A 23,674-nucleotide genomic window follows, 5' to 3' on the forward strand; every position below is an offset into this window, starting at 1 on the left:
GAAAAGACTAAAAAAACTACTGAAGTGTCAAACAAGGGCAAAGTCATCCATTTTAAGGAAGGATACGCAAATCTGCTAAAAAGCATTGAGCTACAGGATCCGGAATAATTTCCGAGAATCACAGCTCAGCCTGAGGAGAAGCAGCAGTCCCCTGGTGCCAAGGCTAGGGGAGCAGCCTAGTGGCTCCACCACCTTTTGGAAATTGTTTCATACCTCCCTGCTTTACCGTATAAAGAGGGCTATTGTTACGGTATACTGCATGAATCCATGCTCTATATCAATAAGTAGTCTCTTCTGTGCCCACGTCCTTTCCCCTTTCACGCAAGCCGATGAATTTGCAGAGCTGCAATACTCCCTCCTCTGATTTACGCTCAACCACACAAAGACAAGGCTCTCAGCATTCATGTGCAAACCCCTACGTGAGCTCAGCCTCCCTGCCAAGGTGAGGGATTTGGGGCTGGTATGGCCCGGGTGGGTCTGCCGAGCATGAAAACTGGGCAGAGAAGGGACAGGAAGGGAAAGCAAAAGCAACCTGGGGTTTTCTTAGGGTGGGAGCCGATGCAGAGAACTTGGGCCCTTTTGCTAACAGAGCTCCACTGAAATCAGGTTATCCCTTGTTTGACCCGTGGGGGCTGAGAAGTACTAGAGCAGCTGGCAGCACCACAACCTGACACTTGGCCACCAGCAGCACATTCCCGCCACTGTGTCCTTCTGAGACGGGGAAGTGCAATTTATTTCACAGATGAGGAACTCGCGCCTGGAGGCCAGCGGGCTTTATGGAGGTGACAGGAAACCAGAACAAGTCTCAAGTTCGCCCCGTAACCTCTGGAACATCCTTCCTCTCATCAGGCACTGGCCTGTGGGTTCAGAGTGGTCTGGATATCACTGAGCTCTTATCGAGAGAGAGAAGGGGCTTCTATGAATGTGAGGGTGTCAACCTCCCCTGAAGTGATTAAATAAGACAAAAGGCAGCTTGATCATTCCTTTAGTGGTCTCACTATTGGTGAAGCTGTTTGTTAAATACCACCACCACATGCCAATGAGTGCTTCAAAGAGCTCTAGCCATCCTGTGTAAATATAATTTGTCACCGAAGAAGTGTGTAAAGCACACGAGTTTGCACAAGTTCCTAAAAAAACAGTCAGCTTTCCCAGTTGATTAGAATCATAGAATCGTTTTGGTTGGAAGGGAACCGCAGGATCATTGAGTCCAACCAGAACCTAACCTAACTCTGGCACTAAACCATGTCCCTAAGGACCTTGTCTAAGCGCCTTTTAAACACCTACACCACTTCCCTCGGCAGCCTGTTCCAAAATGCCTGACAACTCTTTCCGATTAACATTATGTCAGAACAAGTCTGTCTCACAAGCGAAGAACACAGGGGAGAAAAGACAAAACCTCCCTCCTCTTGGCTTGGTGGATCCGGTTCAGCAAAACACACCCACACCTGCTTACCTTTAAACACATGAGCAGCATCATTGACTTCTTTGGAAAAATGGGCGCGCTCATGTCAAGGTCTGCAGGAGCACTGTGCTTTGGCATCGAGCTGCAAACAGCCTTTTCAGCTCCCTTTTCCCACCCCCTCTCCATTTCTTGAAAAGGACGCTAAGCAAGAGTGTGCTTGTAGGGCTGGAGATCTTCAGTGACTCAGAGCTACAAAGCACCACTGTGTTACTCAGACCTTGAAAAAACACACACACAGGTGCTTCTGAAGGGGGAACCAGCAGCATTCAGATTCCTGTCCTCAGGCTTAAGGAAATATTTATTCTTGGTGCCGTTGAGCAATCGGATGGCAGCAGAAGCTGTGTGTCATGGATGCTAAAATTACTTTCTTGCTCAGATGAATATTCAGACAGACATTTCAGAGAAGATAGAGTTGCATGGGCCTCTTTCCTTTAAAAGAAAAAAATCTGGAAGAACAAGCTCGGGGATTTCCGCAGTCTTTTTCCCATGTCACTTCTGAGCACGAACCTGAGGCCTCAATGGGGATTGTTCATTAGTGATAATCTTAGTTTTGCAAAAATTGAAATGCAAAGGGACACGTCAAGGGGTAACTACCTTACGATGACACCTTCTTGCTCACAGTAGTTGTTTCTGGAGAGTATCCAAGTCATCTGTCATCATTTCACTGAGCAAAGCACATTTTTTTCTCAATTTAGTACTGCAGACCCAAAGTACCTATGGGAGTGCCAACTACAGCGTGTCCTGCCTTGCTCACCACTTGTTCTTTACACTTTGGAGCCCAAGTTTATTCAAATCCCTTGCTTTTGAGGTCCTTAGCCTTTCCAGAATTACAATGCTTCTGTGGACTGGGGGCTTTATTTGCCTTCATCAAGAGGACTGAGCTTTGACCGACACTTCCTCATGTGAAGCAGCCCCTGCAGGCACAGCACCCTGGTATCCAGCTAGGACGGCCTCTGCAGTCGTCTGCTGCTTTTCCATCTTCAAACATGAGCCATTCCCTCTCCTCTCACACCGATTGTGTGCCCACAGCTCTCCAGCTTCCTACCTGATTTGGGTCAGCGGTATTGCTGAGCAAAACCCAGATTTCTTCAGCTGCTTGCCAGTTTCAGAGGCTTGCCTAAAAAAATATTTAAGAATAAAACTAGAATCTGGCTCTTGATGGGCACAGCTCTGTGGCTGGTGCTTCCAGGCACTCTACTGAGGTATATAATAGTAACATGCACAATGAAGGACTCTGGAAATTTTTACAATTGTGAGTTTATGAGGGAAAAGAGGAGTCTGATGTTGAAGACTTCATCATAATCACATGGATGTTGAATGCAACAGTTCCTTCACGGACAGTCTTCACTGCCGGTAAAAATGCAATTGAAGCAGCACACAAATCACAGCGGTGCAATTCCAGTTATTCGCTTGCAGGTCTATAATTCATCACGAAAATCCTAGATTGTGAATGTAACGCTTTTGGTGATGTCAACTTTCCAGTGACCAGTAAACCACATCACAGAACTAACACCACGTGGTAAAATATAGCCGGGAAATGGCAGCAGCTAAAACCTAAATATTATCTCACTCTTAAAAATAGCCCCCTGAAACCCCACCACAGCCTTAAATACCTAAAGAAGACAGAGAGAGCACAGGGGATAAATCTGAATAAAGAGATCAAGACAAATCAGTAACTTGCAGCCAGGGAGCAGGCAAACAGCGGTCAAAGCCCCGTCCTGGCTATTCCCCTTCCCGCCCTGTTTTAGTGCGCAGCAAAAAGCAAATACCTGAGCAACTGGTGCTGCCCCACCAGCCGGAAGGCCCACTCATCAATCTCAAACCCACCAGAGCTATTTCTGGCCGTCACCCTACGTGAAGGAGAAGTGCCGCACTGACCACTCTCGCAGCGGGGCCGAGGCAGACGGGAACCTCAAGGATATCAGATGGGAGATGACAGAGGTGATAGATGGTAGGGCCAAAACGGCTGCCAACCGAGCGTGTCAATCAGCCAGCTTTCCTCTGCAGACTGGAAACCTGGCATCGCGTGTGCAGCGTTCATCATTCAGAGACAAGGTCAACTTTGTGCGACAGCCAGAAGATTTAAACCTAATGTCTTCATCGATTGGGTGGTCGGTAGCATCCGCACGTTGCCTGCTTGGCCTGCACTTGGACGAAAAACCTCGTGCTTTAACCCACGTGTGCCTGCTGTCACAGTCATTCAAAGACTAATAGCTACCAGGGAGCGTATTTTAAAGATGAATCAGAAACCCAAAAGCCTACCAAACCAAAATATTTAAGAAAAAAGCTTGACAGCAAAACAACAGTCCACAGCAAGTAGAAGTAAAACCTGAAGAATAATGAATGAAGAATATCCAGATGTGCTTGTTAAAAGGCACAAGAAGGCAAATCTCTTCTAGATTAAACAAGTGCACCAGAGGAAAGCTTAGCAGTCTTACTGCCCCAGGTATGGTCTCAGTGACTCACCGTAAGTAACTCAATACCCATTCTTAATTAACTCAAATAAAAAAGGCACTAAAGACACAATCATTTACGTGGAGCACGCTCCTTTTACATTTTAGTTCAGCAGATTATTTTTCTATGCTTCATCAGCTGAAGTCGAGTTTTAATGAAGAAACGAGCATGAGAGGTTTCTTAGGCTGGGCTGCTTCTGGATACCAGATTAAGGAGTTCAGTGGGGACTACCTATTCCTAAAAATCTGTATGTTTATGTACTCTTTCCTTCCAGCATGACACCAGAATGGAGCATGACGTATCTGTCTCTTACGGTGTGAGGCAAGGCCCTGCAATCCCGGCTGAGCTGCCAGAGAGAATGAGAAAGCTTGCAGGAAAGAGAAGAATCCTGCTTTCGCCACCTGACACTCTGTTTTGGCTTCCCTCTCTTAGATTTCAGCATTGCACATAGAACAAACACTGAATATTCTGCAGGCAGAAATGAGAAGGGCAGTGGCAGGGCTGTAGCCCTTACTTTGGACAGTTTCCATATAGAGGGGATGCAAGTAACACCCACAGACCATTCTGCCTTGGTGTGAGTGACAGTAAGGTTTGCATCATTTGATCTGCACCTTGTCCATCATGTACCAATTGCTGCCTTTATTTAAGGGCTCAGGACTGGGCTGAGAATTGCTTCATTTACTCTTAAGGTGTCAGCACAAGGAACCAGCTCTACTGGGGACTGTGTGCCAGTCAAGCCGGTGGAAATATCCCTCCCTGATTTGAATGGCCTTTGGCTGTTTCCTTAACCAGCCTGTTGCACTTCATATGGGAGATTTTTTTTTCTTGTGAGAGCAGTTTTAAGGAATCGTCTCATTCTTGCTACTGTACAATGAAAAGTTACTGAATAACATGATGCCCATAAGGCAAAACAAAACTATTTGCTGTGCAAAATAACATGCTCAAAATAGATTCCTTTGCATGCTACATAAGCAATTTTTAGGACTCCATATGAACCTAGTAGCACATTTTTCCCTATCTGTATCCCAGATTAATGGGTTGCCTAACAAAACTTGACAGTATTTTTTTTCCATACAAGATATTTTTTTTTATTTTCCCTCCACTTTGACCACTGACTAAATATATTCTGCATCCATCTGCAGTCACAAATGTTGTTCTTTGTCATTCTTGAACAGACCCTATATACTTTTTTTTCTTTTGGAGTAGCCACAAAGTGGTGAGGATGAATGACCTCATTTTTTTTTTTTTCCCCTTCATTGGCTAATTGGCTCTCTCAGGGTGGATTAAACCGGTCAGCTTGGCTCTTTTACCCATCACAGCCTTTCCTGGACTCTTTTATCTACATTTTAGGAGGGGAGCAGCCTGCGGGTTCTGCAGAGCTGAGAGGCAGCTCCGGGTCTCAGGTCTCTGCCCTCCTCCACCGCCGCCCCAGCCCATCTGTTAGAGGCATCACAAGAAAGAGCCAAGGAGCCAACACAAAGATCACATTTGGCCACACGGCATGGGGAACGTGCCTCCACCGTGGGGATACTGGTGGGGTCATGGGCAGAAAAGGACCTGGAGGACAAGGGTGAGGGTTAGATACTGCAGCCTGTGTGATGGCAGCTGGCCAGGGGGATATCTCTGCTCCCCTCCCAGGCGCCCATGGGCAAACCTCACTGTAAGCTTGGTGGGAAATGGACGGGGCTCTATCCTGTGGTGATTAACGATTCTTTGGCTTTGTCTGCAGCCATGACATCCTAAGCACTGTACAAACACCGAAGAAGCCAAGCCCTCGGCCTACAGAACTCACGCCCTGGAAAAGCAAACACAAAAAGGTAACCGAGGGAAGCGCTGTGAGGAGCAGCTGAGGCGGCTGTGTACGTACGGGACAAAAACCAGCATGTCCCGGAGCACTGAGCGTAAGTCAGCAACGCTCCTCTGGTGCGGTGCTGAGACATTCACATGGCTTCACACCACAAATGCGATTGCACGCTGCGGTGACATACAAACAAATTAAAAATCAGGAAACTTGCATTTCCCCAGAGCTGAAGCACCACAGCAAATGCTGCTGCCACGGGGCAGCCACGAGGAGCAGATGCCCCGGCGGCCGGCAGCGCAGGGCTCTCCTGCAGCCCACCCTGACAGGTCAGCCATCACTGCTCCAGCCCGTGTAGGTCCAACAACAGTCCTTCTTCTCCTACATGAACTTTGGAACGTTTTCAAATAAGAGTAAGTCATAAAAAGGGGCAAGTACTTGCAGGCAGGCTATTGTGTTATACAGACTGAGGCCTACCCAAGTCCATAGTGCAACATGGTTAAACAGCACTTAATTTTTATATTGCGTTTATAAAACACAAATATTTGCCTTTGTGTTTTCTGTCGGCAATAATGAACCATTCTCAGAGCAGCTGCTTCTCCATGCAGGCATTGCCAACCAATGCGCGCTTCAACCAGAGGGCGAGCAGCTGCTGCAGCAGCCAGTGCCACCTGGCAAGCTGAGTTTCCAGTGAAGGGAAGGGGACAGCCTGTGTAAGAAGCATGGTTGCAGCTGAGGACATGTTGAACCAGCCATTGGGGGTTGGACTAGATGACCTCTGAAGGTCCCTTCCAACACAAACTATTCTATGGTCTCCATTTCCCTCCTTTCCCCACTGCCTACCTCCAGTAAGCTAAACCAGCATGTGAAGCAACCACCCACTCCGAGTGTCCAGCAGCCTTCTCACTGCAGAGCAGCGTGTCACTGCACGTGGTGGCAGGAACTCTCTTGGCTTTGGTCACCTGGAGACCCGGTCATACAGAGAGGAAATCGGTGGGGAGGAGCAGGAGGAGGACAGCATTGCAACGGGGTCACCTTTCACAGAACCACAGAATGGTAGGTATATGGAAGGGACCTCGAAAGATCTTCTAGTCCAATCCCCCTGCCGGAGCAGGAACAACTAGATGAGGCTACACAGGAAGGTGTCCAGGCGGGTTTTGAACGTCTCCAGAGAAGGAGACTCCACAACCTCCCTGGGCAGCCTGTTCCAGTGTTCTGTCACCCTCACCATGAAGAAGTTTCTTCTCATATTTAAGTGGAACCTCCTGTGTTCCAGTTTGCACCCATTGCCCCTTATCATTGGTTGTTGCATCTACGCATGTACCTTGTATCACAGGGTCTTTTACCACTTGAACTCCAAGGGACAGATGGATAAATACAGCAAAGCGACTCAGATATGGTTCCTCTAAATAGCATTCAGGTATAAATGCCAGAGGGCACCACATTGAGGTTTTTGTGATTTTCTATACTGTAGTGATGCACAAATCCCTTGTACTGTCTGCACTGGTTCTTGCAGAGCAGTCAAATTACGTCCTACTTTTCTGAGCCTGGGGGTGTTTGGGATGACAGTACCAGGCAAGAGAAACCGATCCTTAGGGCCACAGCTAATCTCTCTGCTTGATCTGCAATGTTTTTTTTCTTCCATCACAGTATGAAGAAAGCCCTGTGCCATAAATGACACCGCTCAGTCCCCTTGAGATGGCCGATAAGCTTTCAATTCTGATTTGTGAAATGTGGTAAAGGTTTGTTTTGGTCCCTTTTGTGGGAAAGAAGAAATTACATCAAGAAGATGATGATTAACATGAAAAGAGAAGCGGTGGAGGTTTCTTCAATTGTGGATTGATTCAGTGCTATATGTATTATATTCCTTTTATATGAGCTGCTGTAAGATTTTTTCACATGTTCTGGGGGAAACTGTGAAGCAATGAAAAGCTTTCCAGCTTCCCTCGCAGGAACTATTCCTGCAAGGGCATTTCAACAAGTGATCTAATTTTATTACAGTAACTTTGAAACACTTGCTGTTAACAACACAATAAATCCAGGAGTTTAGTTTAGACATTGCAGAAGTTTTGCTCTACTGAGTAATTCCTTTGGCCCTGATCAGAGCAGGAACACTGGACCAGGAGAGCCCATGATATAACACAGCATGAACATTTTTATGCTCTTTTTTCCTCTCTCATCTCATCATAAAGACTGTGTATTTTAGGAATCATAAAACCACAGAATCATTTGGGTTGGATGGGACCTTAAAGATCATCTAGTTCCAACTCCCCTGCCATGGGCAAGGGCATTTTCAATTAGATCAGGTTGCTCAAAGCCCCATCCAGTCTGGTCTTGAACACTTTCAGAGATGGAGCATCCACAGCTTCTCTAAGCCACCTGTTCCCGTGCCTCACCACCCTCATGGTAAAGAATTTCTTTCTGATATCTAATCTAAATCTACCCTCTTTCAGTTTAAAGCCATCACCCCTTGTCCTATCACTATATCTCCTTGTAAAAAGTCCTTCTCCAGCTTTCTTCTAGGCTCCCTATAGGTACTGAAAGGCCACTATCAGGCCTGCCTGGAGCCTTCTCTTCTCCAGGCTGAACAACCCCAACTCTCTCAGCCTGTCCTCACAGCAGAGGTGCTCCTGGCCCCCGATCATCTTCATGGCCGTCCTCTGGACTCACTCCAACAGGTCCATGTCCTGCTTGTGTTGGCGACCCCAGAACTAAACACAGTCAAGATAAAAGATCATCTATATTTTGGCCAATTTTTCCAATATTACAAAGAATTTCAGATGCTTGCAGCGAGCAAATCTTCCCTAGAAAGTAAATATTACAGAGTAGTGGAAGAACTCATCCCATTGCTACACAACTGAGTCCTTGGCGTTAAACCAGGCAACTTGTTTATTCATATTTGCAAGGCATATTCTCACAGGCTTTAACTTCCATTGGATAGCAATATTTATGCTTTTCACCAGTGTTAAGCAAGGAAAGGGATGTGACTATTTTGTACAAAGAAGTTGAACAGATCATGCCTCAGAAAGCAAAATACCGTGTCTTCTGACAGGTGCCCAAGACAAATCATCTTGTGGCTGAAGCACAAGACAAGGAAGGTTGAGCTCTGCTCCCAACAGTTCTGCTCAATGCTCGGTGTGTGACCCAGAGCAAGTCACGAATTCTCTGTTCCTATTTCCTCTTTGGTGAAAATGATGACGATGGTCATGACTATTCTCAGCAGAATTACAAGTACGCACTAACTTACATTTCAAAGTGTTTGTCATTCTATGCAGGAAACACATTGCAAATATCACTGCCCTACCACCACCCCACCATAGGATCTACTGTAATCTAACACAAGTACATATGACAAACTCCAGCTTCACCACACTTATTCTCACAATTTGTTCCATCAGAAAACTGCAGTCCTGTAAGAAACCACCGCTCAAATCAGTGAAGCAAAGGAGAACCTGAAAGGCTGGCTCTGGGAGCAGCATCTCTGCAGGCTTGCCTGCCATTCACAATCTTGACTTGCAGGTCCTGCTCATGGTTGTAGATGGTATATTAGATTAACTGGCTCTTTCACAAAGTATTTTTTTCCTATGTAAGCTTACACCACAACCTTCCTGCAACCCCCTACTATTTTGTACCGCTACTTGTCCAAGGCATCGGCTGTGGAAAGTTGCACCCTGTGCAAACACTTACAGACTCAGAATTAAGCATGTGTTCAATGCAGTGGAAAGACTTTACACATCAGCCCCAAATAAATAAGACAAGTTCCCTGTTTTGCACCCTCTGAGAGGCTGTGAGTTGAGAGGTAAGAAATAATGAGGAGCTCCTCCTGGCTCCTACATCAGGATACCCAAAACATGCTGGGAGCTATAGCATGGAAATCTAAATTTCCAAGGTTTGGTCAAGAGTTGAGCAAGTTCCAGGCAATGAGGAGATTCCAAAAGGAACAACTGGCCCAAACCCAAATGGCTCCATAAGGAAGCAAATACGCCATGGTTGGTGACCTGGAGCAAAGGTACAAAGAGCAGTGAGGTCTGCTCATGCTGCATTGATCACTGTCCTGAACAGCAGGGCACAAAAAACCCCAGATACAGAGGACACTGAGGAACGGGCCAAACCACCTGAAAGATATGATGTTAAAAATCACTTTCAAACTACACAGGCTCATTCATATACATATGGAGGACACCTGGAAAGCAGCAATTTAAAAGAATCCCAAGGAGTGAGGGTGGACAGAATGAAACACATGGTTTACAGTGAAAAAAAAGGCTTGTGTGGTTTTCGGCAACATATTTAGGACCAGAGATCCAGAGAAAAGGCTCTCAGGACTATGCGGTCAGACATTAAATTGTAAGCTGTAGATAGCAGAGGGTTTTTTTGTTTTGGTTTGTTTTTTTAATCTTCTTTTTTTTTTTCTTGAAGCTGCACCTTGCTCTCAGGGAACGCAGCCATGGCCCAGTTGTAGCACCGTGTTTGAGGGAAGCACTTAAAATGGCACAACTAATCAAGAATAATGAGACACAGAGAAATACTAGAAGTTCAAATGAAAGACATACAAATGGTAGTGAGGCTGTCAAACGTTGATTAATGGAGGAAAAAAAGTGCCTGCAGCATGGGATTTGCAAACAGCCTGCCCAACTAGAAAGGTCTAAATAACCTGAAGGGACAGGAATTATTTTTAAGCTGTATAATCAGAAAAAGCAAAGCAAGATTCTGCAAATTTAAACCACTGGAGGAAACCAAATGTGTGCCATTCACAAGGCTCAGCAAGAGCTGGCTGTAGAAACAGGCCTTTCTGAAAACAGAGGAAGACCAGCGATGATCCCACCCGTAAAACACGCCAACCATTAGCCACCTGGCACAGCATGAAACTGTAAAAACGCACGCTCTGTTTGCAAACAACAGCAGAGCCAAACCTCGCTCAGATCTTTCCCCTCGAGGGGAAAGGGCTGCCCTTTTGGGGCGGCCGACCTGGGCCTGGGGTTTGGTGTCCAGCTCCATCACAAGCGCCACATGAACCTCCTGGCAAGCCTCGCAGCCGGCCTGGGCCTCAGCCTCCCACCCGTGGCCTTGGGGTCACAGCGCTCTCCCACCTCCCGAGGGTGCTCAAACATTCGGGATGGGGGCAGTCGGAGAGCAAGTGGGGCTGCGGGGACTGCACCCCTCGGGGAGGCTGAAAAGCTGTGGCCAGGCTGCGAAGACCCGTATGTGCTCATCCCACGTCTGAGGGACAAGTGTGCACACGCTTTCTTGAACAGATCTGCTCGGTAGGGTGGAGTCTGCCTCATTTTTACTCTACATGCAAATTATATCCCTCAGCGACCTCACTGCAAATATTTTCTGGTTTCTCACACTCTGCCCTGGGCAGGAGCAGGCTGTTTTCCCTGCAGATCCTCTGGCTTTCTTTGGAGCTTTGGGTTTGGGCTATTTTGATTTTGAAGAAGCGAGAGAAGCCTGTGAGACAGGGAAAAAAAAAAAAAAAAAAACAAAACCAAAACCCCAGAGAGGAAAAAAAAAACCAAACAACCAACCCAACAAAAAAAGGCAAATCTGTTCTGTAAGCCCCGCTCTGCCCGTGCCGGCCATGCAAGATGCCACGGGCTCCGGCTCCGCCACCTCCTCAAGCGATGGGCAAAGAACCAAACCGTCCCGCGTGAGGTGCGACGCCCGCCTGCCCCGTCCTCCAGCCCGGCCTTACCTGTTTGCCAGCGGCGGCCAGGCAGAGGAGAAGGAGCCAGCAGCCTGACGGGACGGGCATGTCTGGGTGTCCGTCTCTGCCTCGTCCTGTGGCTCCTTTTCCTGCCACCGAAGAGCAACTAGATCCTTCCAGCCAAGCCCCCGAGCCCCGGCAGCAGCGTGAGGCGCATTTGAGCCAGCTACTTCTCTTTCTTCCTTTCCTTCCTCTCAGCTACACGAGGGGAGAAGAGAGAAGAAGAAGAAGAAAAAAAAAAGGTGCCTGGCTGTAGTTCCCACAGCATTTCCTCAGACTTGACATGCAGGGTTGTTTTTTTTTTTTTTTTTCCCTGCTTCTTGTCCCTCCCTTTCCTTTCTCCACCCCCTTTTACAAGAAGTTTAGTCACCATGCCCGCGTCCCTCCTCCTGCCGATGGGAACTGCTTTCCCGGTCCTTCTCAGCAGGGACATCCATCCACCTGCCTCCCACCCTCTGCTCCACAACAGCCTCACGGCCGCTGCCAGGGGACATCTGAGGCCTCAGCCATGCCTGGGGTGGCCTTGTTCCCTGATCTGCCCTGGCACAACCACCCTCCTGCCAGCACCCACCCCGGACACTGGGGACAAACCCCTGTCCTGTCCCAGCCCGTCCCATCTCTGCTCCCACCAGCCTTTGTGCTCTGGTGCCACTCAAGGCCCTTTGAAGTACGCTGCTTTGGCTGATGGTGGGAGCTTGCAGGTGGGATTGCTGCCAGGGGAAAGATGTGCTTCGGGAGCTCTCTTAAAACACCTCGTGCCACGCATGGGGTCAGTCCCTGACTTGGGACAGTGACTGCAAACTCGCCTCCCACCCCCCTCAAAATACAGGCTTTGCTGACACCGCCAACCCAGCAGCAACCGACTTGCCCGGCAGAAGAGCAGCTGGTGGCCTGTTGTCCATGCGGTGCCCCTCGGCTTGTGAAGGGCTCAGGACTCCTCGGTGGTGGGGCAGGACAGGGCATCACTGGTTTATGGGGGCTGAGGGTCCAGCAGAGCTGACCATGTTGTTAACACACCTTCCCTGCCTCCCTGTGCTCACATGCCCCTGTGAAATAAGCCAGGAGTGTGCTGCTGACTTGAGCGATTAAGGAAGTTGTTCTTTCACTTGTGTATTTAGATTTAACCCTTAACCAGGGGAAAAAAAATCTAAATTGCTCTGCATTTGCAAATAAATAAATAAATCCAGACACAAAATATAATTTAAAAAATTATCCTTTACCTGGGTGGCTGTGGTCTGATTTCTACTCAGAGAAGCACTTGGGACAGAAATGTCTGCTGGGCTTCTCTCCTGTCACTAGCATGGAGGACATGTCTGCACGGCAAAACAAAGCTATGACCTTCAATTCACCTCTGCATAGTTTCCAAGGGCCATGAATCCAGATGTTTTCAATTTGCCTAAAGTTCCTTTCAACACTTAACACCGTCAATGTCCTCTGGAAGCACTGAGCCATGCCTGGTCCCTGCTCCAGCCGGTCTCCATGCCCGTGGTCCCTGCCTGGTCTCCAGCGTGGCAGGGCTGTTTGGGCACTGGTGGCTCCTACGTGGGTTTGATGCTCCACAAGGGAATATGGGGTAACAACACCGGACAACGTGCCTGGCTTAGGGCCAGTGGCTGGTCCTGATGCCCACTCACCTCAATAAGAACTAGAACAAGAGACATGCTAATGGGTTTTTTGCAAGCCATGGAGCTTGCAATTGCAGTGTCAGAGCCCTGCTGACCTGTGAGAGGGGTTGGGGTCTCACCACACTAGGTGTGGACAGGCTACAGCTCTACCACTGAACAGAAGTTGAGTTGGGGATGAGGAAAGGGAAGGATAACCACAGCACCCAGCTTGCCCAGTAGGCAACAGGTGCGAAGCTGAATTCAGCGGGGGCTTTGCACGGTGAGGTGTGAGGTGTGGGTAACCTACTATTGCCCATCGGTGGTGGAGGGAGCCTGGCGAGACATCGGGGCAGCGCTGGGTGACCCTCCTGCCAGAGCCACGTCCACCCAACGCCAAAATATCACAGCCCTGTGCTGGCCAGGGTGTTTTAAAATGTGCGTGTTTAAGGTACAAGGAAACGTTTCTTTTTAAACAGAACAGTCTGTTAAGTCTCTTCCCCTTTTCACATTTAGCACAATACCAAGGCTATAGGCTGTGTTTATTTACCAGCTGCTCATTCTAACCACAGATTTACAGGAGCAAACTCACAGGGTTAGACACATTATTGGTCGCCCTGTAGATGTTGAGCAAAGGCTTTGGGGGCACTGGGTAAAGCCAAGCCCTGTTCAGCTCAGAGGAGCTCCAGATAGTTCAGCATTGCACGTTAGCTCGATTACTTTCGCATTCTCACCCCGATCCTGCCTGAAGTATTTCTTGTTTGGGCTGAAATTTCTTTCATTTTCTACCACTATGTGAAAACAGCCTCTTTTTGAAAGCTCAGACATTTTCCTCTGTGTTAAATTTTATGTTTCTGAGCCAAAACCCGCAGAAGCCAAAACTGGGTGCTTTATAATCTTAATTATGTATTGCAGTAGACTGTTAGAAACTGAAATGTGAATGCTCGAAAATATGAACTAGGCAATGCACAGGAGAACGTGCTGTCAATGCTCTCATATTTATCACGTGTATCATTCTATGTGGCAGAAGTAAAAACTAAAAAATTTACATTGAAACTTGTTTGTCAGCCTTTTATAGAAAAGATTTTTTTTCCCCATTATAGAACACTAGTTTTTCAGCTACCTTTTCAAGGCACCTATTTGAAACAAAACCAAAATACTTGAAATCTGAAAGTTTCAAACTTACAGCGGCATTTAGGTGCCTCCTGTTTCTGTTCACCAGCATGGAATGCCAACCCGAACTAGACTGGCCTTCGGGATGCTCGTTTTGAAGAAGAGAGATGGAAAACCACGTGCAGCCTTAGGGTGCAACAGGATCAAAATAGTCCCCCCAGATATACCGGGATCCTGTCCTTGGTGGAGCCTGCCATGGAAAACACGCTGTGAGCAGGGCTGACCGCTTAGCAGGTCTGCAGTCAGCACGGATCTCTTTTTACCTCCTTCCTAGAGAGAGAAAAGTGGAAATTACATACTAAACAATATATTAAAAGAACTACATTATTCAGTGTGATACTGCAAGCCTTGTAACTGTCTGAAAATGAAACCACATCAGTGTCAGTGCAAAAATGCCTTTTTTCTAGGAGCCTCAATAAACACCAACTAACTCCCAAGGCAATCCCTGAATTTGACTCATGTCTTTACAAAATTTTCAACCTGAAAAGCAAAGATGAGGAATGGTTTGGTGGATATGCTAGTCAGCTGGGCATCTGAACAGCACATGTGGACCTATGTTCCTTCACTTTATCCATGCTGCTGAACTCCCCCACGCCTCATGATGCCCCATTTCCCCAGGAGGGAGAACCAGGAGGCTGCGTGTTAAAACCCGGGCCTTTGAAATGACGTGAAAAGAAACATGTGCAGAGAAACAAACCCAAAAGGCAGATGGTTGTACCCCAGGGTGCGTTTCCACACCATGCACGAAGCCTATGGAGGTGCTTCCATTCTCCTGCCTCTCACATCCTGTTGAGGGATGGGGGATGAGATACATGAAGGGTTTTGTTGGATCTAAATCAATGTTCTTCTTCCACTAGACATCGTAAAGGTTGGTTGGGGTTTCAGACTCTGAGCTAAATACAGGCTTGGTAAATATGAGCACCCGTCTCTCAGCAGGTGAGCGAGAAACCCAGCACATGTGCAAAGTTAGAGCTCTGGGAAAGAGTCCCCTAAATCAGGGGGATGCCTTGGGGGGCAGGTGGGTCACAGTGCAGGTTCTGGAGTACCAGCAACCCACACACAGTGTCCATCATGGGGCCAGGGAGAAAAGCTGCCTCATCGCACACCACAGGGAGAGGGCCCTGCTATATGAGCCAATGTATGGAGCTTTCCACACTAGGCTAAAGAGAACAAAGGTAGAGAAATATCTGCATACTTTTAGCACAGGGGACTGCCCATTAATCACTACAGCTGCTTCTTCCCTGTCCCCACTTCCCTGATGCCCCTGGAACACATTTGAAAGGAAGGTGTAATGTGCTGGGCAGAATGACGGACAGGACCCTACAAGGTGCACACTTCGCTGCAGCTGCTGTAGCTTCAGCGGGACTCCATCACGCTGCCTCTACCTCTGCCACAACTGAAGCCGAAGAGGTTTCTCAGGTTTTGGGAAACGGGAAAAATCTCCATTAAAGTGCAGGGCAAAGAGCAGCAGCACAAGACCGCAGTCATGATAATTTCGGGAATGGCAATATTCAAGTACACTGCAAATGGTTCTGTTTGTATGTACACAGTATTTAAATGGCAGAATAAAGCCGTGTCTGCCTCTGTGGGCTAGAAAAGCTGGAGGTTGGGGTACAGGCCAGTGAATGAGGGACGCGGTGAGGAGAACACGCAGCACCGGTGCTGGGAAAGGAACCAGGCAGGCCACTGTTATGGTGGTGGCTCTTTGCGCCAACTCACGAGCCAACTTTTGAAGTCACTGACTCCTACAGTAGAGTGGCTCATGCTTGAAGATTTTAGGAACTAGAAATTTTCAGTCTAAGGAAGCCTTTCATGACATTGGACGTATGATGGAAGCTCAAGCTCTGCACGTACTGCAGGTGCATCCAAAGACAGATGGTTTCCCATGGACTTGCATGTTGCAAGCAGAATCATCTTTTCTTGCAGGTCACCTGTAAGCGTGAAACCTGACTGGCATTACACTTAAAGGCAGAACACTTTAGAAACAGCTTCTCTGGAAAATGATTACTCCTCTGTGGTTACTCATCAAGATTACTTAACACATGATATATTAGCATATAGTACCAACACCCTGGAGCTGATTAGCATACTTATTCAACAACAGCACTCCTCCGTGCCTTTGTTGAGCAACTCTGTAGTCTAAAACAAATTAGCTACATATCCGGATGCGTCTGCTAGAAAAGTTGGCCAAGCTCGCTCAGTAAGCCACCAAACCAGTTTCCTTGAAGTCTTGTTGCCTGGCACTGTATTGCAATCCTCTAATTCATCAGCATCTACATCTGATGCAGGAAATTCGGTGGCACTACCTAGGATCAATGCCATGCCAATCAGCGTGCTTTACCAGCATATTAATGATTTTCTGCTCCATGAAGCTTTGCTGGTACTTTGTGGTTTACTTAAATATCTACATCGGTAAGTTTCACATGGGAAATTACTTAAAACATTTCGAATGTGTGACACCCACCTTTAGAAACTGCACTAAACCATAGAGCCGCTTATTCCTGGAACAGAAAAATGCCATTAACGCTGTCACAACAGAGAGAACAGAAATATTCCACACTTCTGCTTTTTCTGCACCATTTTGAATCATCATCCATATGTAGCAATGAATTCCCACAATATATTACAAGAACTCCTCCTTGTTCTTCACAACAGGTTTTCCTCATGGATAGCTTTTATCTTTCAAACTTACCATTTCAATTTGCAAACATCAGCTTCCTCAGTTTCTCTATCCCTGAATCCATTCAGATACCGCTTTTAGTTCTCCTAACCAGAATATACTTTTATGTGCCGCAATAGCAGCAATTTTTCTCTTCTTATTGTGAAAGAGCAGTGGGAAGAGACTGACAGAAGCATGTGCAGCTTTCCTTAAGGAGCTTGCTTTACCTTGATTAGAAGACAAGTGATTTGCCTCATTTATAGTTTTAGAAAACACTCTATTTCAGAACACAATATATGCATAGTATCAGTCAGCCTTATGTTTATTCTGCAGAAAACATATTTAGATCATGAACACTCACACAAGCAACCACAAACCTTCAGGCCACTGATCATCTTTGCTTAAGAGCATAAGAGTCAAGCCTTTAAATAAAAATAAGAAGATTCTGAAGTTTCACTGGGGCAGCATGAGACCTTCAACATAGTCCCTATTTAAAACCAACAAGTCATGCAACTTCAGGCACAGCTAATAAAGCCTGTTTTTAAAAAAAATTAATAAAGTGTCCTTCTTTAGACAGAGCCACAGGCAGTTGAAGACAACTCTTTGGGGATAAATTGCTTTCCGTGCTGGATATCCAACTGGGTTTTGTATAATAACAGGAGGGGAAAAAAGGTAATTTAAAATATTATTTTCTTTCGCAATGCCAAATGCCACAGTGCCATAGAGAGGAGAAAAAAGAAAAATCACCCCAAACACCCCCCAAACCCACACAGAACAGCTTCTTCCAATCTTCTTGAAAAATCTGTCAAAATCTGGTAAACTAATAAACATTTAAGAGAACCTGCTGCAACCAACATACATCAAGAGACACCTGAAATTTAGGAGGCAAAACTTGAAAACAACCTCTGTAATGTTTTTTGCTTACATGGAATTATTTTCACCTCAGCAGTTACCACACTGGTCTTCCTGGGATTCTCTGATGCCTCCTTGGATCAATGGGAATGAAGTAAAATGCTGACTAGCAAAAGCTAAACTTTGCAAGGGGCTCGAGAGACTGGAGCCAGCTGGGCAAGGACACAACATTGATACTGACAAACTGAAGAGTCTCATCCCACAACCATCCACAGTTAAATTGCTGTTAGCTTTTTGGCTTGTGCCAACGAGCAGGCTTCCAAATGCTGGCTGAAGTTCAGCGTATGCCAGGAGCCGCTGCCAGGCAGCTGCCCTGCTTTGGCACATAGAAGTTTAACCAGAAAGAAGTAATTTTGGTCTCATGACTACGCAGACATCCCTGGCACTGCAACTACTGAACAGATATAGAAGAAGAGGCATAAAAAACCCAAAAAGCGTGGCAGAGCAGAGGAGGAGACCCTGCATGAAAATGGCAATAAAGCCACATGACTAGAAGCCAGAGTGAAACAGGCACATAAGATATAGGAAACGTAGCAAGTTCAGTCTACCGTCCACTATGGGACAAAAAGCTAAGCCTAAAGAATTTCTGTGCATTAGAACTCTCTCCTGTAAGAGCTGTTTCAATGCAGTATATTTTTGTTTTTGTTCAGAGAAGACTAGAAGTGACAAGACAAGGCAGGTATACAAAAGTTTTTATTGACAACAGAACAATAGAGAGGAATGTCACCACTTCCCATTCCTCAGGAATGTCTCCATTTCATAGCCAGTCTGCTAGAAGTATACTCTCATGGTAACAAGCAACACGAAGACATTGCACTGTCTGTCATCTCAGGAAAAGTGTTTCATCAGTGCAAAAGGGACCGACCATGTGCGAGTGTGCAGCGGGCGCTGTCACAACACAGACGTGGCGGGAATCTCTATGTGCAGAGCCAAGAGGCACAGACAGACATGCAGCGGTCACAAGCCTCAAATTATGTCCATTATGTCTGTCTAGGGGCGATACCTGAAGCGCTACTCCACCCATGCTCTGTTTCAGAAGTGAACACTTTCTTCCCTCACTCCTTTTGCTTCCCCTGTCCTCAAAGATGTTAATGCTTCCAAGTGAATGGTACCGTGTCAGAGAATGCCTGAGCTTTTATATTTTGCTAACTCATACCAGTTTATGCATGCGCTTGGGTTTACCTTCGGAAGCTTACACTGATGTAAAGAAGGGAAAAAGAAGTGCTGCATAAGAATAAAAGGATTTAGTTGTTAATGCCTCCTTGCTAACAAAAATATTAGGTAGTTGTTGAAGACACTCCTTGTAATGTCATTTTTATAAAGCACGTGTGCAGTCTACCTAACATTTTAAAGAAACTGCATGTCAAACTCTCTTAACATAATTTCAAATACTGTGAAATTAAGTTTGAACTGAGATTCAATCTAAACAACAAACCATCTTAATTTTAGCCTTCGCAGTACACAGAGTGCACACTGAGTGCAAGATGAAAGCGCTTTTTCTCCTACGTAAGTTTCCTCTGCCTGCAGAACTGTACCGGGACCCCTGTGTAGTAGCTTATACATTTATTAACATTAATTAATGCTTTTCCTTTACTTAGCGGATGTGCCTCTGGATGTGTAGACTGGTTGTTAAAGTGCTTTAAAATAAAACAAAAGCCCCACCAAAAGAAAACATCCCTCAAAAAACCACAACAGATGTGAGAATTTTATCTGAAGGACTTTGTACAGCATTTACAATGTCAGCATAAAGCATCTGAAACATGAGCATTCCCTGCGGACTGATGCAGTGCAAGCAGTCTCGTACATTAGCTACTGCGATTCCTCTGGATTGAAGCTGCACAATACTTACAAAAACAACCCTAGAAGCACAGACAAATGCTGGTGGCTCTTCCTCCTCTTCTTAGAAACATAATAAAAAAATCTGCATTACTCTTTCATAATTTAAATACATAAGTAATCTCCACTTTTATTACTTCATGACAATGACTTCAAATTTACATTATTTTAAGTACCGTCATAATAGCTCCATGTATAATACAGATATTTGCTGATATCCTGTCAGAAAATAAAAAAAAATTCCACTATATAAAAAAAAATTATGCTGGAAAGACAAGAACACAGAACAGGGACTTGGTACAGACTATGATTTCAGTTTTATATCAACCACAGTTAACCCAAAATTAACAGATACACAGCGATATTCAAAAGCAGTGCAAATATCTTTGGAGGTTAGAATAAAATTATACTACAAGAACGTAAGACGGAAGAAATTAAAAGGCAAGTACTTCAAGTACAGGAACCAGTCTCTGTGAGGTCCACCTTAGTGTCAGCTGGGAGTCCCTTTTCCCATCTTACTTCTTCCTCTGAAAGACGTTCGCCAACATTGCACCCGATGTGGTCAGCTGGCCCATTTTGTTCAAAAACTTGGTCTTTGTGTCTTCACTCACAAGGCTCGCTGCAATTGACATTGAGCTAGGGAAGGAAAAAAACAGTGACATAAGACCACGAGGGAATAACAACGCTGTGCTGTTATTTAATAAGCAACTGAATTGTCTTGGAAGTTTAGAGGTTTCGAGATCACAGAAGCCGAGCCCATTGAGAACTAAAAAACCGCCAAACCCAAATACACACTGTTAAATGAATTATCATGCCCTCACAGTCCTAGCGAAAAGGTGTAAACTATTTTTGTGCACACTAGTTTTTACTGCCTTCAGAAGTCATCACAGTAGCATTTGTTGGCTATTTGGCAATTGCTCTAGTGACAAATCTCTCTGTGAAAGATTTGCTTTACCTTCTCACTCGACACGTCAATCCTTATTTATTTAATGTAAGAACACCAGTACTGGTTCAGACCAAGGATCTACCCAGCCCAAGTACCTGCCTCCGACAGCAACCATCAGCAGACACGGAGCGAAGAGCAGAAGCAAGGTTAGTACAAAACGGTGACCTCTCTCCTTAATTTCCAGCTCTTTTGTTTTTCAAATACCTGAGCAGAGCTGAAAATTGTTGTGGACTCACAATCTAGTAACTCCCAATTAATATTTATTTTCTATTACTTGTTCGGTTTTCCCCCACCCTGGGGCACTGAGGGCGACCCCTTGCCAGGTAAAAGCTTCATCCTGGTGGTGATGAATGTGACTCCTCCCACCTTTGCCTGAGTGTTCCTACTTCACATGGACTAGAAAAGACAATGGAGAGTCCACAATATTCCCACAAACTGGACTAGAAAGAGCAACACAATCAATGCTGATCCTTCGAGATGTTATGACTTTGATCAACGTGTTAAGAAATTATCCCAATACTGCAAAATATCAGTGAGCTCAATTCAGACAGCAGTAATTGTTTTAGCATAGTAGGAGTAATCTGGCTCGGAGTGCAACAAGGAAAATGTATGATAGCAGGAATACTAATAAATATTCCATACTTCCTATATTTGTAGTTAAAATCGCAAACCTCACACAGCAGGCCTGAGTGTCTCACCAAACATACTATTAGGTATTTTTTTCAGTACATCTCCTAATAATGGAACTGGTTACTCAAACCAAGCATCCCATTTTAGATCTTCTTATCAGATGGTATTTTCTGAAAGCTCTTCCTCGTTATCTAATATTTAGCATATAAGCATCATTTTATTGCAAGTATGATGCCTGATTTTTTGCTGAAGTTTACAATTTTGAAAATTGTTCTCAGGTTGTGTCTCTTGATAAACCTCATCTTATTAAAACTGACATTTAAAAGCAATATTTTTTATTCTGTTTAGCAGCCAGTGATGAAGATGTACAGCTGTTTTGAAATAATTTATAAATGTTTAAAGTGAAATATTTCTTTCAGGCACAATCACATAGCCAGACATCTTTGGCTTGATTAAACAACTACAGTTGACTAGGAAATACTACATTTTCAGCTGATAAACCTGACCAGATAAGCTACTACTACTGTAAGGTGGATTTATTGTGCAATTTCCGTTGATTTCATGATAAAGAGCATATAAATTATGTAAATAATGGTTTATACTCGCTATCAGCTGGTTAACAACCAGAAGCTATTCCAGCCTAGGATGTATCCTTGAGGTGTGTGTAAATAGGGAAAAGGATTTGGGAAATGTACTGCATTCCAAGAATCAGCAACATTAAGAAAATCGAATTGCTCACTTCAGAAAAGAAAGCCGAGTAACTGGTGACAAACTCTGGTTTTAGGCAAACTCTACTGTCATTATTCTAATGATTCTGAGCAAATCTGAGGAAAAGCAGGAAATGTTACTTGACTTTCAAAACAGTTTTGAGGGATAACAACCATCTGATGTTAAAGATTAAGAACTGGAGTGTCTGGAAGTTCATGCTTTCTAATACTATGTTATTGTAAACAGAAATGTAAGCAACAACAGCCGACATACTTAAAAGTTTAAATATGCCCCAAAAGTACTTCTATTATATAAACTGATAATAGAAGTATATATAAAATCAAATAACTTGAGTCTCATGTCTTTAAAAAAACAACCAGAGAAACCAAGGAAATAACTTAGCTTGTTTGAAACAAGTAATCCTACAGAAAAGTCCTTACATTTACTCATTATTAAAAAAAAAAAAGCACGAAACCAAGCCATAAACAAAAATAACATGTAAACATCGAATTTTTGACCAGTGTCTAGATGAATTACACGCTACACAGAGTTCTGCTGGTTTTATGGGGAAGCTTTAGGTCAAAACATTCATGCTGGATATTTTATAAAAATCAGTTTGTAACCTACGTTGTAACCCAAGGCTGAAGTAGCTTGTTAATTGCTGAAAAAAAAGTTAAACAAAAGCAGCTATCCAATATTTAAAAAGACAAAGTTTATTTATTTAAAAAATCTATTTCTGTGACCTTGCATTATTTGACCAATATTTTCTAACAGTAAGGAGCGAAGACAAGATAATCAACAGCATCTCATGAATGCTTTTGCATCCAGTTTTCATGTTGTTAACAAAAATCAGTACATTATTTCATAGTTGCACTGAAATCCTTCATTAAAAAAATACATATATATATATATATATAAATATATAAAACACTGAAATTAGGAACTGAAATTGGCAAGGACTTAGCAAGAAAAAGGACATATTCGTGCATACGAAAAGGTAATTTCTTCAGTGGTAAAATATTTCATTTTAATTTTGTACAGTAAAAGATTGCAACCATAGCCCGATTTTGAATGAGAAAGGGGAAGGCTAATTAAAGAATGAAGCAACACACTGTGAAAACTTACTCTCTTCAAATCTTACAGTTTTCAACAGCTACATTCTGAAAGAAGATACATTGGATGTTCTATCATATTTACACTTATCTGTTTCTGCAATGGTTTAAGTAGGACTAACTGTGATTTCAAAATATTTTCATAAGAGGGATTTAACGTAACACAGACCTCTAACATTTAGGTTAATGTATCTGTACTGGTATGAGTAAGTTGCTCAAGAAGTGAAATTTTCTTAAAAAAAAGTTCATAAGAGTCTTATCTTGTATATTTAGATACATGCACTGATTCTCATTTTTTCTTTACAGAGTCAAAGTCTAAGGTAGTGACCCCTTTATTGCACAAATAATTAAACTGAAAATGGAAAAATAATATTGGTTAGTCTGTTGGTGTAAAACAAAAAGTCCATAAAACCCAGGCAGGGGAAATATTTGCAAAGTAACAGATGACCACATATGCAACTGATTCTCATGAATCAACTTGTTAGTCAAAACATTAAGTCATTGCTTATGTGGAGGGATGTCCTTGCACAGGTTTGGTGGTGAGAGTCTACAGCAATTGCTTAGCATCAGATCCACAAAGAGTCTGGCTGTTAATTCTGTCTTATCACAATTACCTATTGTGTACCTATTATACTATGTAAGGTATGTAGTACAGGGAAGACCTTGGTAAACTTGCAAA

The 23,674-nt window shown here is 44.5% G+C and overlaps 3 protein-coding genes across 8 annotated transcripts in view; 1 reads left to right on the forward strand and 2 right to left on the reverse strand.

The window, feature by feature from the left end:
* The window catches only part of TNFRSF11A (TNF receptor superfamily member 11a), a 28,751-nt gene extending 17,010 nt beyond the window's left edge, over positions 1-11,741 (reverse strand). Inside the window, exon 1 of one of the 2 annotated variants that reach the window (XM_021297558.2) lies at positions 11,407-11,741. In XM_021297558.2, coding sequence (XP_021153233.2) covers positions 11,407-11,466 — 60 coding nt within the window. In that variant the 5' untranslated portion in view covers positions 11,467-11,741. Of the gene's footprint in view, positions 1-1,453; positions 1,604-11,406 lie in introns of those variants that run through there. The other variant, XM_065052576.1, reaches the window with a different exon arrangement.
* The window catches only part of PIGN (phosphatidylinositol glycan anchor biosynthesis class N), a 287,637-nt gene that overhangs the window by 79,779 nt on the left and 184,184 nt on the right, over positions 1-23,674 (forward strand). The window lies entirely within an intron of this gene.
* Positions 18,439-23,674, reverse strand: part of RELCH (RAB11 binding and LisH domain, coiled-coil and HEAT repeat containing) — an 83,167-nt gene continuing 77,931 nt past the window's right edge. For all 5 annotated transcript variants that reach the window (XR_010470319.1, XM_065052563.1, XM_065052564.1 and 2 more), the window contains one exon: positions 18,439-20,235. Coding sequence is in view for 4 of the 5 variants with exons in the window: in XM_065052563.1 (XP_064908635.1) it covers positions 20,115-20,235 (121 nt within the window). In the remaining variant the exon portion in view is untranslated. The remainder of the gene's footprint in view (positions 20,236-23,674) is intronic.

This window comes from Columba livia, chromosome 2, assembly GCF_036013475.1.
Source record: "Columba livia isolate bColLiv1 breed racing homer chromosome 2, bColLiv1.pat.W.v2, whole genome shotgun sequence".
NCBI classification, from domain to species: Eukaryota; Metazoa; Chordata; class Aves; order Columbiformes; family Columbidae; genus Columba; species Columba livia.